Source organism: Mauremys mutica, chromosome 6, assembly GCF_020497125.1.
Source record: "Mauremys mutica isolate MM-2020 ecotype Southern chromosome 6, ASM2049712v1, whole genome shotgun sequence".
NCBI classification, from domain to species: domain Eukaryota; kingdom Metazoa; phylum Chordata; order Testudines; family Geoemydidae; genus Mauremys; species Mauremys mutica.
Genome location: NC_059077.1, coordinates 95,097,330 through 95,112,911, shown reverse-complemented (window position 1 = coordinate 95,112,911; position 15,582 = coordinate 95,097,330). Strand labels below are relative to the sequence as shown.

Here is a 15,582-nt window from a genome sequence, read left to right as displayed (position 1 = left end):
CTGGGCAGTTTGAGGAAGAAGTGTACAGTACAGTAGAAGCAGTACTTCTCCATTCCATGCCCTTCCCCCAGTCCACCAGGATTTTACTCACTCTGGCTGTGAAAGGGGAAGTGAAAACAATAGTCATTTGAGAGTAACTAAGGCTAGTTCCCGTCTATTTTTTTTAAATGTCTGCTTTGCATATTAATTTATAAGTAAATACATATTAATCACGTCTTCATTTTGTAAAAACTTTATTTTTACTGACCATATTAGAGCTCATGTTTCCAGCATGACATGCTTGGTCGGTCAGTCTAGGGCAGAGGTGGGCAAACTATGGCCCACAGGCCACATCCGGCCGGCGGGACCGTCCTGCCCGGCCCTTGAGCTCCTGGCTGGGGAGGCTAGCCCCCGGCCCCTCTCTTGCTGTCCACCCTGCCCCGCAGTTACGCTGCTTGCGGGCAGAGCTCTGGGCAGTGGGGCTGCGAGCTCCTGCAGGGCAGTGCGGCAGAGTGTCTGGCTCTGGCCGAGTGGCGCAGTGGCCAGACCTGCTGCTCTGAGCAGCATGGTAAGGGGGCCGGGACCAGGGGGTTGGATAAGGGGCAGGAGGTCCCAGGGGGGCAGTCAGGGGACAGGGAGTGGTGTGGTTGGATGGGGTGGAGATTCGGGGGGGGCGGTCGGGATGGGGAGCAGGGGGAGTTGGATAAACATGGGAGTCCCGGGGGGCCTTGTCAGGGGGCGGGGTCTGGATACAGGTTGGGGCAGTGGACAGGGAGCAGGTGGATTGGATAGGGGGTGGGTCCTGGGGGAGTGGTTAGGGTCAGGGGGTCCCAGAAGGGGGCGGTTGGATGGGTCGGAGATTCTGAGGGGGGCAGTCAGGGGACGGGAAGTGGGAGTGGGTGGAGACCAGGCTGTTTGGGGAGGCACAGCCTTCCCTACCCGGCCCTCCATACAGTTTTGCAACCCTGATGTGGCCCTCAGGCCAAAAAGTTTGCCCACCACTGGTCTAGGGCATATACAAGGACTCTAAAAATATTATCATTCTCAGGACATATTTTTCTCATTGTTCATTGTTTATTTCATAGAAAAAGCAAACTTGACACTGAAAAAATAAGCATTATTTCAGCAAAAACCGCCTAGATATTTACATTCAGCTTTGCTGTAAGGCCATAATATGTGCCCCACTTTGATTTGAAATGCAGGAGATGATCTTATGTCAACAAGGCTGTTTATGATAATATTTTAAATTATTTTTTACGTACCTGCAGTGTCCCAAATCTGTCAAATCTCCATCTGGAGGAGGGTCCCCTCTTGCTTCTACAGCTGTCACACAACAAATATCTCATGTTGAATATTGTATATTAATTACATCAAAAATGCTGTTCCATCAAATTGAGCTTAGAGATTCTTGGCCAAATTCTGTTCTCAGTTACTTGACTTTCACTGCTATTGAAATCAATGGACTAGTTCAACCTCTGAAGCGGATGTAGTTTATAGGGGTAGGTGAAGCTGCACTGCAGTGGAGATTCAATTCACGCTTGGGGTGTAAAACTTTAACAGCTCATTAATAACAAATTATTAACTCAGTTTAATTCATTTCAGAAAATTGCTCTTTTAGATATTATTTTAATAGCAGTAGCGCCTAGGAAACCAATCAGAGACCAGGACCCCATTGCTCTCGGCATGGAACAAACACAGATCAAAAAGGTGGTCCCTCCCTCAAAGAGCTTACAATAGTATCTTAGGTTGGTCTTTTGTTTTGCTACAGAAAATTTTTAATTAAAATGGACACAATTGGGATAAAACTAATTTTAAATGTATCTTTACACTTGAGATTATGAAACAAAGTATTTTTTAAATTTACTGTTCTCCATTTATTTTGCCTGTTTTATTTTTGCTTTTTGCTCATTATAAGGAATAAAAATTACCTAGTCACTTTCACTTCTCTTTATAATCACTTTGTGCTGACTGTTGCTTTCTGATACTTATGCAATGACAGAATATTTTTTTGTTTCACAGAACAATAAGGGAAATTTAAATTTAAAATCAAACCCTATTTTAGCAACATTTTTGCAATATCAAGAAAACATGTCTATTCATATTGGCCAGCCTTTTCAAACTTGTGCCTATAGTTAGACACCTAAATAAGTGGCCTGATTTTCAGAAGTGCCGAACTCCTGCAGTTCTCATGCTTAGATTTAGGCACCTAAATTTTAAAATGTTAATAAAACACATTTTAAATAAAACCTGAATGTGAACACTTAAGCGAATATATTCACAAATATGTTCACTCCCCCACTGATGTTTGCATATAGTATCTTATTTAGTTTTACTGGGACATCTAAATGTCATTATAAAACTCAGGCTTCATTTCATGTTAGTTTAAAAGGATGAGTTAGTTTTAATAACAGAATTTTACTATGTATTGGTCAAAGCAGTTAAATCTTTAATCATTTATTTACATTTGGTAAGGAAACAGTGATGACATTCAAAGTGTCAGTTTTCTGTAGAGCTTCTGTGCACAGATAACATTTATTTTGATTCTACTATTTAGTATTAACACTTACAAACAATGTAATGCCATTTATTTTATCCATTAGCAGGGTGCTTTGATGAGACTTTTTCATTTATTCTACTGTTGTCCAAAACAAGAAAGAAAAATACAAAGCCTCTTTGACAACCACCAGACATATTCCAAAGTGGTGTGTTTTGTAGATGAAATTAAGTAATTAAAACAATTCCTTTTTCAGTACTCAAGTTATTCAACTTTGCATGGAAAATTCATTGTGCAGTAAATCTAGTGACGTGATGACAAAGCATTTCATTTAGGGAGAAGGCCTGCCCATGCGTAATCCAGAATGTACAAGCCTTTGGTCCTCTATACAATTCCCAGCCTCCATAGTCACATGGAATCCTAAAATGAAAACTTGCCCACCTAGCTCCGGCCCATGCAGAGTCTAGACATGGCATTGTTGCATGAGGCTAGATAATAAGGTGCCTCCTCTGATGTTCCTTCATGGGCATAGGTTTGCCCAGCTGATTGATATCTAGGGAGATTGTACAGACCACCAATTCTAAGAGCTCATTGAAAGGAGCTGGGTGACACTCTGTCAGAGGAAAGCTAATCTTATGGTAAAAGAATTGGACTGGAATCAGTACTTTGGGGCTCAATTCCTTCCTATGCCGCAGTTTTCCTCTGTGACCTTGCATAAGTCACTTAAGGCCTGATCCAAGGCCCATTGAAATCAGTGGAATTTTTCTATTGACATCATTGAGCTTTAGATCGGGTCCTTAAACCTTCTGTGCCTCAGTTCCCTATCTGTAAACTGGAGGTAATAGTTCCCTTTGTCTGGCATGTCTATTTAGATTGTAAGTTGTTCAGGGCAGGGACTGTCTCTTACTGTGTGTTTGCATAGTGTTTAGCACAATAGGGCCCAGATGTTGGTTGGGGTCTCTGTACACTACCGTCATACGATAAATACATAATAATAATACATAACCAAAGAAGGCATGCTCTGACACTGCTCCCAGGGTGCTGGCCAAACAGCCAGATAGGATTTTTTTTTTCCAGCAAAGTATATAGAAAGAATGTACAGCCAGGAAAGCTGTAACAAAGAACTAAGGCAAGTCGGATTAATTAGGCTCCCCATCAGTTCACATGAGTCTGCTGGATGAGACTCTGCTGAAGATATATCAGAGGAAAATACTTACTACTTTGCCCTTATCACAGCTCCAGCATAGGAATGTTAAAATTTTCTATACTGCAACTGATCTGCCTCATACTCTCTTTTCCACAACCATTACTTTAACCTCCTTCTTTGTCAATTCTTAATTCCAAGATTGTTTCCGTTGGTGCCCTGTGATGATGATAATGTGTACAGGAGACATCTAGGTGGCAGTCAATTGTTATAATATTCTCCTAAACCAGGGGTCGGCAACCTTTGGCACGCAGCTTGCCAGGGTAAGCACCCTGGTGGGCCGGGCCAGTTTGTTTACCTGCCGCATCCGCAGGTTCGGCCGATCGCGGCTCCCACTAGCCGCGGTTTGCTGCTCCAGGCCAATGGGGGCGGCGGGAAGCGGTGCGGGCCAAGGGATGTGCTTATCCTGGCGAGCCACGTGACAAAGATTGCCGACCCCTGTCCTAAACCATTAGCAGAGCTGTTCAGTGGATAAGCAGAGCCTCCTATAGATACAACTGAATGGAAACTGGCTCCATCAAAACAGGTCTTCCCATCTGGACAGGACAAGCTATAACATCATTCTACATATGGTCATCTCACGATGATGCAGATGATATCTCCATAACTAGAATATTCAGTCCCAGCCCAAAAATCAGATCCAGAGTGTGATTTTTTGGGGGGGGGGGGAGGAGAGAAGCGTCATACAAATCCATTTAACCAGTTTTGTGTGATCCAGATGTGAAAACAAAATTATTTTTCTGCTGCTAAAAAAAAAAGCAAAAAAAAGTCAGACTATTTTTTAATTTAAATTGCTACTGTAAGAATATGCCTGAGGCTACACATTTGCATATTCACTATAATGAAGTTTAAAAGTTACATGAATACTGTGTGTTTTGTGTGTCCTTGCCTTCCATAAGAAGGCATATTTCACAATGTAATCAATGACATTTTTTTGAGTGAGCAAGGGAAGCAGGATCCGGTCTGATGATGGTATTAGAAACTCCCCTGTTACATTAACATCTTTGATCTTGTATTTATTTTCAATAATTAATTAGTAGTTATTTACAACATTCCAGTTGGATGTTTATAAAGAGTTGGTTGCCTATTCTCAAAAAGCTATTTAGCCATCGCATTATGGCCTTTTTTTTCAGTTCACAAACTATTTGCAAACAAAATTATGTTTAAAACAATTTTTTTTCTTTTTTTAAAGTTATTAAACTAAATTTTTATGTGAAGATATTTCACTCTGGATTTCCTATGAATTGTTTCCTGTGAATATTGCTTTGCGTAATCCGTACTCATAATTTAAAACTGAGCTGTTTGGAAAGGACACATAGGTCACGCAGTATGTTTATTCAGATTGATTTAGTGTAACTTTTCAGAATAAGGTTTATGGTGTAAATAGTCACAGTTATGAAATTGAAATTCACTTTCAATTAATATTGTCACATTCATTTCAAATTTGCTGTTTCTGTGACATTCCTACTAGCAAACTTATTTGTAAATTTTTTATAGAAAGTGAATACAAAAGGGGAATGAACACAGCTGAAATGATTTATTTAAAAAAAAATGAATTTCCCGCCAGCATTTGCTATACATTATCCCAATTAATAGTCATTTTTAGGTATAATTATTAGTATAGTTCCCTAATATTTTTCTAATATTACTTGATATGAAAGTTAAACATTTGGTAGGAGTTTTTGCAACAGAAAATCTGTCACAAAATTCCAGGATATTATTTTTGTGCTTCTGAGTTCTTTCAGTCCTATACATGCCTTTCTGAAATTCCATGACAGAATGAGACACTTTAGCTGATTCACATGCATATTCAACCTTCTCTAAAGGTGTGAAATGATGGATTTTCCTGCAAAATAGCCCTAAAATATGAATAAAATCAAAATAATTTAATATCCTTTTAGTCTTAATGTTGATATACAGCAAATGTGATTATGCTAATTAGATTATTATGGAAGTCTTGCTATGATATGAGATTTGCGGGCAGTGGCTCAGGATAGCCACAACTTTCTGCCGCCTAATGCTGCACTGGCAACTTGCGAGAAGCCCAAGAGCTGCACTTAATTTGCATAAAATCGAAACAACTGCAGTCTGCTGAATGTGGTTACACAATGCTATGTCCTAATCCAAACACAAGTGCGTGATTATGTGATGGGGTTTACAGTCTCCAGGGGCCACATCTCCATATCAACAATAGGGGTAACTAAGAGCTACTTAGACACGTTCCATCAGCCACATTTTGGTCACCTCTTTATTACTGTAGCCTGTTTGCAAATCAAATATTAAAATTAGACATGTCTGAAGAAAGACAGTGCTCCAAATTAGATCAAATTATTATCTTTTGATCTTGGGCATCTTGCACATAAAATATACCAATTTAAGGTGTTCCCTTTTTTCCCCCCCCCAGATTGGTACCAGAGGATGTGGGAATGGACATCCCCTTTGAGGAGGGTGTACTAAGTCCTAATGCTACAGAGATCAGACCTGGTAAGAGAAACATTTATTCATTCATTCAGTTATGTCTGATTTCCATGACATTTAATTATTCAGTGAGAAGGATGTTTCTGTGCTGATAAGGCATCATTTCAGTGTTAGGGAAAAAAAGTGTTAAGCTTGTTTTATTTAGTTAATTCTGTACTTCACTTGACAAATGATAATAATTAGCAATGTGCCACATATTTTCCCTGGTGCCTTGGTGTCATCTGTCTGTTAATTATTACAAGAACTAAATGCATTAAGTACTCTGCCTTAAGTATGCTAAATTTGACTTCAGTCTAAATGGGGTAAGTAAGTTCAGATATTAAAATACACTAATCCAAAGAAAAGAGCTTAAAATATTGCGTAAAATGCGATAGCAGGAAAGAAACCATGGCCAATTTATATTTTAATTAACTGAGAATACCTTAATTTACACCCAGCTATGAGGAACACGGTTATGTTACATATTTGTAACTACCACTGTAGAGAATTTGACATTATATAATCAGAAAAAATGCAGAGCAGCATATTTGCAAAATAATACTACAGGAGTGATACCAAACACAAACTACAATAGATACCTAGAGGTGTATTTATTCTTTCTGGATTCAAAGGTACCTTGGGTCAACATTGAAATGAACTGTGTGATCCACATATACTCTCAGAAGCACATCTGAACTTTGCTTTTGACCCATAATTTTGTAATAAGAAAAAAGTGCACTCTTATCTAAATATTACAGAATTTTGGAAAAGGTGGGAACCAGATCTGAACTTTCTAGCTCCGGCCTGTCTTCAAAGGAGATAGATCCCATTTTGAACAATTTAAGAGAAAGTGATTATGATTAATAATGGTGTTACTATTAGAGTTTGGAACATGGCAATACAAATCCTTCATCTGTTATTTAAATATAATGATAATTTTTACTAAATTTATAGGGCCAAATTCTGTCCTTGGATGCTTCTATGTGTATCTCACTGAGGTCATTGGGACTTCATGTAATTTAGAGCTTCTAGCTACATTTGACATTTCTGAAGACATAATTCTATTTTGGTTTCTTGTAAACGTTTTTTTACAATTGATTTTATATATTATACAATTTTAAATGACTGGTTGATAGAAAATCTCTTTGTTAAATGTGTTTGACGTTATTCAAAAGCATTCAATAGAGCAGTTTTATCTGATACAGATGCTCTTCTCTTTCTTCATATTTATTTAGAGCCACCTAATTCTCTGGATCTTAATGGCTCCCATCCCAGAAAGATAAAGCTCACTGCTCCAAACATCAACCTTTCTTTGGACCGAAGTGAAGGGTCTGTCCTTTCTGATGATAATCTGGATACACCAGATGAAATTGACATCAATGTAGATGACCTTGACACACCTGATGAAGCAGATTCTTTTGAATACACTGGAAATGGTAATGAACTAGACTGGAAGACATGTTGCAGAAATAAAGTAGGCTTTTCCTCATTGCTTTAGATGGGCGTAGGTCTGTCTCTTGTGTCAAGTATCAGAGGGGTAGCCGTGTTAGTCTGGATCTGTAAAAAGCAGCAAAGAGTTCTGTGGCACCTTATAGACTAACAGACGTATTGGAGCATGAGCTTTCGTGGATGAATACCCACTTCATCAGATGCAAGAGGGTATTCACCCACAAAAGCTCATGCCCCTATACATCTGTTAGTCTATAAGGTGCCACAGGACTCTTTGCTGCTGTCTCTTGTGTGTCAGGCTTTAGGCAGTGTAAGTAAATCTAATACTTCAGACTGGAGGCAAGGTTTCCAAATAGTTCCATTTTCTGTTTATAAGAAACATCTGTCTCTTCTCCATGGAAAATAATCAATGGTGTCTACTTCTTTAGGGTCACACGGAGAATTAGCTTAACTGATTAGCTGATTATCATGGAGGTAAGAACAGCTAGCCATAGAAATGCAGAAGTTCAGACTCCTCTCACTCCCTGGCACTACTTTGGGACTTGTCCTGAGAAAAATCCCTCTTTGGTTAGGAGCATATCTTAGAATTTACCAGTTCTTTGACAGACAGTACTGGCTTAGGTACAGTTATAGGTATTACTACTTTGGTTTTCAGTATGTTTATATTGCATAACTAGGAAGTACATTGGCAGTTTAGAAAATGTGATCCTAAGTCTCTCTTGACATTATTCATTTCCAGATTTCGCCTTCCCAGTTAATATCTTTGTTTCAGATTATTTTTGCTGATATCATAGCTTGCATTTTAGCAAGATGAATCTTATTTTGTTATTTTCTGTCCATTAGTCTAACCTCCCTAGGTTCCTTTGTGTTCTCTTTGTCCTCATCAGTGTTTGGGATAACAACATTTATGTGTTTCATAAAAGTTCTCTTTACCTCTTCTTCTAGAATCTAGATCATTAATGAAGATATTACATAAAACTCAATCTAACAGTTCCTGGCAATACCTAGTAGACAACTTCCTCAACCAAAAGTTAATGTTTTGTCATAACCCTTTGTGGACCTTCAGCCAGTTTTTATACTGTGGGACTGTTCACATCCAAGTCAGTTTGAATTAATATTGAGAGAAATTTCATGATATACTGTAGTAAATGGTTTACTAAAATCCTAATTATTCTATCTACTCCTTTTCCTTCATTTACCAGTTATTAATTTAGTAATTATCTTTAAAAAATAAAACATTTGAATTTATTTGGCAAGACTAGTTCTTAATAAGCAATGCTTCTTATTGCACATGGTTCCATTATCCTTTACATGTTCAGTGATTTTTTTCTCTCTCCATGTTTGTTTATTGTGTTCCTGGAGACAGAGGCGAGACTTATAAAAGAATTATTGTCAGGATCACACTTACTTATTTCTTGGGCAATACTCTCGGTACTTAGTTGGTCCTCATCACTATGTGAGGAGCTGAGATACCAATCATTAATGGATGTTATCCTCTCAACTTCTCTGTGAGTTAGGGAATTATCCCCATTTTACAGAGAAGGAACTGAGGTGTAAGGTGAATTATGTAACTTGCCCAAGGTCACACACAGAGTCTGCAGTTGAGCTGGGTATTGAATACACGTCTCCCAAGTCCCCATGCAGTGCCTTACTAGACAAGACCATCCTTACTACTTTTGGTACAAGCCCACTTTTCCGTGCCTTTTTAAAAATAAGGGTCTCATCGTAAAAAAATATGAAAAGCTCATTGTTCTTAGAGAGAAAGGGATAATTTCAGTAAGGGATATGCTGGTATGTGCCAGCAATGGAACGTACAGGACCATTGCAGTTCCAAAAGCGTGTATCACTGACAGGGAGGGCCCAGGACAGAAGGGGAAGTGTTGATTCAGTGCATTGACTAAGCACCTGTGCTGGCAGAGCTCCTGTTGAGCTCCAGGCAGAAATTAAAGCTGTCTTTCCCCTGAGAGATGGTGTCAGTGCAAACACCACCAACCCTCCACAGCAGTTATCCCCATCTGGTGCAGTGGGCCAAACTACTACCCCATCCTGTACCAGTGGAAATTAATCTGGCCCTAATTATGTTATAGAGTACTGTACATGTTATTAAGATGAAAGCTGGTTCGGCATTTAAATTATTGCCCATTAGGCCCTAATCCAACAATGCATTTAGGACCTTGGAGTCAATGGGACTACTACAAACTTAAGCACATGCTATGCGTTTACTTAACCAAAGCCTTAATTCTGTATATGAAATGCTTCTCCAGCTGGATGGAGTGTCTGCAATAGACTGTAGAGTTCTAGTGAATTCAGCATTCTTCCTTGATTAAGTTAAAGCAAGTTAGATTTTGTGTTGCTAGCAAATAAATGGACATCATTGTTTGGAGTCAGTATTTGGACTGCAAGTTTTTATAATAAAATATCAGTTAATATTAATCTCTTCCCATTTTAGAGAAAATGCTGCAAAACTATATGCAGTTAATGAAGCGCGTGCACCTGTAATCGCAGTCCTGCAAAGAAAAAACACAGTACAATGAAAGTCCTTATGGGACATATTACAGCAGAAAAAAGTCTCCCTGTTACAAAATTTCTGTGAACACCTGGCCAAATCTTGATAGTCATCAGATAAGGAGATAGAGAGTTTTTTGTTCTGCTCATATAGTTCTAGACAGATATTATATCTGAATAAAAGTCAGTTCAGACTTTGACATTTACCAGAACAAATCTACTGTGCATGTTGCATTGATCAGCAGTATTCTGAAAGTCAGCAGTGAAACTTAACATGTTTCACAATGAATGTATTATTGTTATTTGTGTTACAGTATTGCCTAGAAGCTGCAACCAATTCTTGTGCTCTGATATGCTAGGCACAGCAGTCCCTACAATGAAGACTATACAGTCTAAATAGACAAGACAAAGTGTTGGATGAAGGAAGTAGTATTAGCCCTGTTTCATATATAGAGAGCTAAAGGACACAGAGATGAAGGGATTTTTCCAAGGTCATATAAGCTTGCATATGGCAGAACCAAGTAACTGAATCATGATCAACTGAATCTAATTCTAGTGCCTTAACCCAGATACTATTGTCTCTCTCATACTACTTATGTAAAACAATTTATAGCATTGCTTAATTCAACTGTTCTGATGGTGCGAGGGATCTGGTTATTGTGCTAATTCTTTTTTGGTACATAACTGGCCTTATATACAATTTGTGTAAATGAATAATAATTATAATTTGTTTCTATGTGGGGAACCACACATTCACAACCAACAACAGAGGACAACTTTTTAATACATTTAAACTAAATTCTTCCTTGCATATAAATGTTCTGTTACCAGAGAGGACATTGTAAATTAAAATTACTTGGAATGATCATTTAAACATGCAAGGAACAGTAATGTCAGCTTAAGCTGTTATTGCTAAAGAGGATATCACTGTGTGTACTCAGCCATCCATAAGCATTTCTTATGTCACCTCCAGTTAGAGGATAGAGCTTGTTATGGGCAGATGTGGAAAGTGATGATGAGCTGACTAGATGGTTGAAATGTTAAAAAAAATAAAAAAAAAAAATCCCTGGTTTCTGCAGAGAGGTTTTCAGAATTTGACTATATTGAATACTGGATGAAAGCTAACTATTTCTGAATATAAGAAAAGGGGGGAGGGAGGAATCAGCTGGATGCAAATACCAATGATTTCAATGGGAATTGTTCCCATTTACTCCAAGTCTGAATTTGGCCCCATGTTTTTATGTCACTTTCTAAATCAGACAGTTCATCATTTACTCACTAAATATGAGCCATTTGCCAAGTACCATTAACTTAAAGAGTTCAAGGTGTCCATTCCTATTATTTCTTATACTTGGAGGGTTAATGTCTATGTGAACTGACAGAACTTTGCTCAGGGAATTTATTCCATTACTCAGATTAGCAAAAAAAAAAAAAAAAAAAAAGCTTCAAGTTGATTTAAGTGCTCCATGTACAGAAAACAGACTGACTGAGTAGGAAGAAAATCTTCCTTGGGGATTCGTGTCTTTACAAAGCTGTGTATAGTGAGAAAATAGGGTCTGAATCAAATTATTTGATTTACCTCTGTCATAAACATAGAAAGAAGGGTAGCATAAAAATCCCTCCTTGGCAGCTGTTCTAAATCGCTTTACCTGTAAGGGGTTAAGAAGTGCAAATAACCTAGTTGGCACCTAACCGGAAGGACCAAGAGAAAAGAAGATACTTTCAAATCTGGGGAAAGTGGGGGTTGTTTGTGGCTCTCTTTCTTGTTCCCTCTCCGGATGGAGAGAGACACCAAGCAACATCTCCTGAAAATATACCTGGAATGATGGATCTAAAATTACAGAAATTGTAAGTAGGCAAGGAAATGCATTAGGTTATCTTTTGTTTTAGCTTGTGAATTTTCCCTACGCTAAAGAGGTAGTTTCATTCCTGTTTTGTAACTGTGAAGCTGAGCCAGAGGGGAATCCTCTGTGTTTTAAATCTTTTTATTTACCCTGTAAAGTTACTGGCCATCCTGATTTTGCACGTGTGATTCTTTTGTTTTTTCTTTATAAATAAAGTTCTTCTTTTAAGAACCTGATTGATTTTCAGTGTCCTAAAGACAAAGGGGCTGGTCTATCCTCACATTGCTAACCAATTGGCTGGTGTATTATTCTCAAGCCTCCCCAGGAAAGGGGGTGAAGGGGTTTGGGGGGAATAGAGACTCCAAGTGACCCTTTCCTGAATTTTTGTGTAAATCACTTGGTAAATCACAGCAATACCATACAAGGACAAGGAAAGGAATTTGTACCTTGGGGAAGTTTTTAACCTAAGCTGGTAGAAATAAGCTTAGGGAGTCTCTCATGTGGGTCCCCACATCTGCACCCCAGAGTTCAGAGTGGGGGGAAGGGAACCCTGACTACCTCTATAGCCAATCACAGTGTCAACACGTTCTGTCTCAAGTACCCAAATCCAAAGAGCGAGACTCCAGATCCTTCTCAATAAAATTGAAGTTTGATCTTGGAAGTTAAGGAAGGAGCAGAGCCATTATCATTCTAGTACAGCACAAGTGACAGACAAGCCCAGTTTGTGCAAATGGTGGTTAATGACAACTCTAGCTCTCCTGTTTTTCATTGCTATCAACTTATCGAGTAAGGGTATGGCTGGAGTGGGATCTACTGTCTCTGCGCATCTCTGATACTAGACCTGGATTTTGTATCCTGAAGAACTAGTCATCTTCTTTTTCTGGACCATGAGTTTAAACACATAATTTAAACACAGAAATGGGGACTGTTGCAAAAGAGCTTGTATATAAAATACTAATACATACTTCTTTTCCCCCCCGGTGGTAAGTACCAGAAGTTTCAGCAGTTCATTAATTCAAAAGATTACAGAAATAATCTGATTTATTCATGAATATTTTTTGAGTAGTAATACAAGAAATACTGGCCTTTTTCTCCTAGAAGGCTTAAGGCCTTGTTTGCACTGGAGAATTTGATAAGAAACTTTGGGCCTCTTAGCATGCTTGTAAAACACCTTGAAAACAGTGAAGCTAGTCTGATTTACATTAGCTGAGGAGCTGGCCCCTTTAGTCCATACACAGAAGTGCTCCAAGCGAGTTACATGTGGGCCAAAGCTCTGCTTTCAGTAGGGCTCCGTATTAGTTCAGTTGGAGCTGTTTCAGCCTGCACTGGTTTAGAACCAGTACCGACATCACTAAACAGTTCAGACTGAAGTGTTTCAGATAATGGTCCCCTTACTGCCCCACAGAACACCTGTGGCCTTTCAAACCCCCAGGCCCAGAAACCACTGCTTCTGGGAAGTTGTGACAAGAACTGCAGGACAAATACCCAGGAGACAATGCTAGCATGCACATAGGGCAAAACTACAGTGGTTCAGTACATGGGTATGCATGGCTAATGTGGACACTGTTTGTATTAAAATAGTGTGTCTTCATCAGCTCAGTTAGGAATGCTGCATTAATCAGAACAGATATGTCAAAATAAACACAAAATATAAATATATTTGGCAATTCAGCCAAACTAATTAGATTCTTGGTTTTTTTTGTTAGGGTTTAAAATGCTTCCATTTTTTCCCCAAATTTTCTTGCTAGCTATATTTAGTCTATTCACTTAAGACTGAGCTTGCTATTTATGTGTGTCATGCACTGAAAAAAATTCTCTGCTTCTCTGCCATATCTGTCTTCAGGGCTGTTTCCTCTCTTTCTGACGAGATGTTTGCTCAGACTGGCTGCTTATTCGTGGTGTGTGTTCACAATGCTAAAATGCCCCAGGAAGATTAATAAAAAATGGATGGAAACAAGGAACAGATTCACTCAAAAATCCTATATTGTAGTCAATAACTAGGGAAAGAAATTAAGTAATTCCAACTACAAATGAAGTTAGTACCGTATGCTAATTTTTATGTGGCCAGCCACTAAATCTCACAACCGGGGATATAATTAGACATACATTAGCAGCCATGCTTTTCAATGCAGAATGGATATATGTGTTTTGCTAATTACTTGACATACTCGCAGGAGTATCAGAAACCAACTCTGGTCCCTTGTTATTCCGTTAATCTATTTACTCCTAATTTAGAACTAAATTCTGCAGCATCTTTTGTCACTATGCAACTCCCAAAATGCAGCAGAAATAAAGTGACATCCTGCATGGGCTGGGGGGACTGGGAAACAGAGGGGCTGTGCTGAGGGACATTCAAAGCCCACAGAGGCCTATGGAGTGAGTGTGGCTGCTGAGTGCTTGAATTTTATGTACCAGTGCATCACAATCCCTGCTCCACACTTTACATCCAGGAAGGGAGTTTGTAGTTCCTCCATCCATGCTTTTATTTGATCTTTTTAGCAGGGGACAAAGATTTCATCCTTGGATGAAAGGGATTACAAGGAATAAAATCCATACCCTGAAAATTTTGTTTAATATATTGGAGCAGCCAGCCATGTGGAGTCTGATGTTTTTGGATGTGAAGTTAAAGTACTCTGAATGTTGTTTGGTTTAATCTGATATTTCTCAATTTCAGACCTCTTTGATGTCCACCAAAAAAATAAAAAAGAGGAGGAACACTTGATAAAAGGGAAAAAGTTGAGAACAATGCAGCCCTATTGTTTTCCTTCTCTGCCCCCTCCCTCGACAAGCACTGGTATGACCAAGGGCTTAATTTTTCCATTTTAACTTTGTACTTTACATTTTTGGTATAGTTATCACACCAGCAACCCATATCATTGAAGAGCTGCAGTTCAATAGCCACTGCAAGTTTCTGATCAGTGTTAATTCCATTTTGTTACCTGCAAAACATAAAGGCAATTCTGCACTGTGATTATTTACTATTATCATGTTCAAAATGGTGAAAAGACAGGCAGATCTGACCAAGTGGCTGTTACAGGGTCACGTTCTGTTCTCATTTATAGCACTGTAAATCCAGACTAACTCTAATGGCTTTAAAGGGACAGTTGAGTTCACTGAGTTACCACAAATTTGGACCACTATAATTATGAAGATACTATAGTATTATGTGCTGTTTTATTTTTTCAGAAGACCAAGCAGCTGTTAGGGATGTTTTCCAAGAAGAGTCTGAATCCATTCCAGAGTATACTGCTGAGGAAGAGCGACAAGACAACAGATTATGGAGAACGGTAGTGATTGGCGAACAGGAGCAGAGGATTGATATGAAAGTCATTGAGCCTTACAAAAAGGTTATTTCTCATGGAGGTAGGGAACTCCTAAAAGCATTTTTACAGTGATGTGAAAAACCATGCTTCATCAGCCGGTGGGAAAACTGAGTTCATTTTTCAGCCACCTGTATAAACAACTCTCAGACTCTCACGTTACAGTAAATACTAGGGGGCCAGATTCATGCCTGGGCTGTTGCTGAAGACCCAGGTGCAGAGCCCCATTTGCCAAATGTCCACTGTGATGGCAAAAAAGCAGCTGCAAACACCTGTCCATCAGAGGGCCAGTGGGCCACTAGCTTAGACCCAAAACTGAGTGGTATTGTC

At 38.9% G+C, this 15,582-nt stretch overlaps 1 protein-coding gene across 2 annotated transcripts in view; it reads left to right on the top strand.

Moving 5' to 3' along the window:
• PRUNE2 (prune homolog 2 with BCH domain) overlaps positions 1-15,582 on the top strand; it is a 142,845-nt gene that overhangs the window by 101,748 nt on the left and 25,515 nt on the right. Inside the window, exons 3-6 of one of the 2 annotated variants that reach the window (XM_045022106.1) lie at positions 6,082-6,161; positions 7,370-7,570; positions 14,607-14,726; positions 15,119-15,295. In XM_045022106.1, coding sequence (XP_044878041.1) covers positions 6,082-6,161; positions 7,370-7,570; positions 14,607-14,726; positions 15,119-15,295 — 578 coding nt within the window. The remainder of the gene's footprint in view (positions 1-6,081; positions 6,162-7,369; positions 7,571-14,606; positions 14,727-15,118; positions 15,296-15,582) is intronic. The other variant, XM_045022105.1, reaches the window with a different exon arrangement.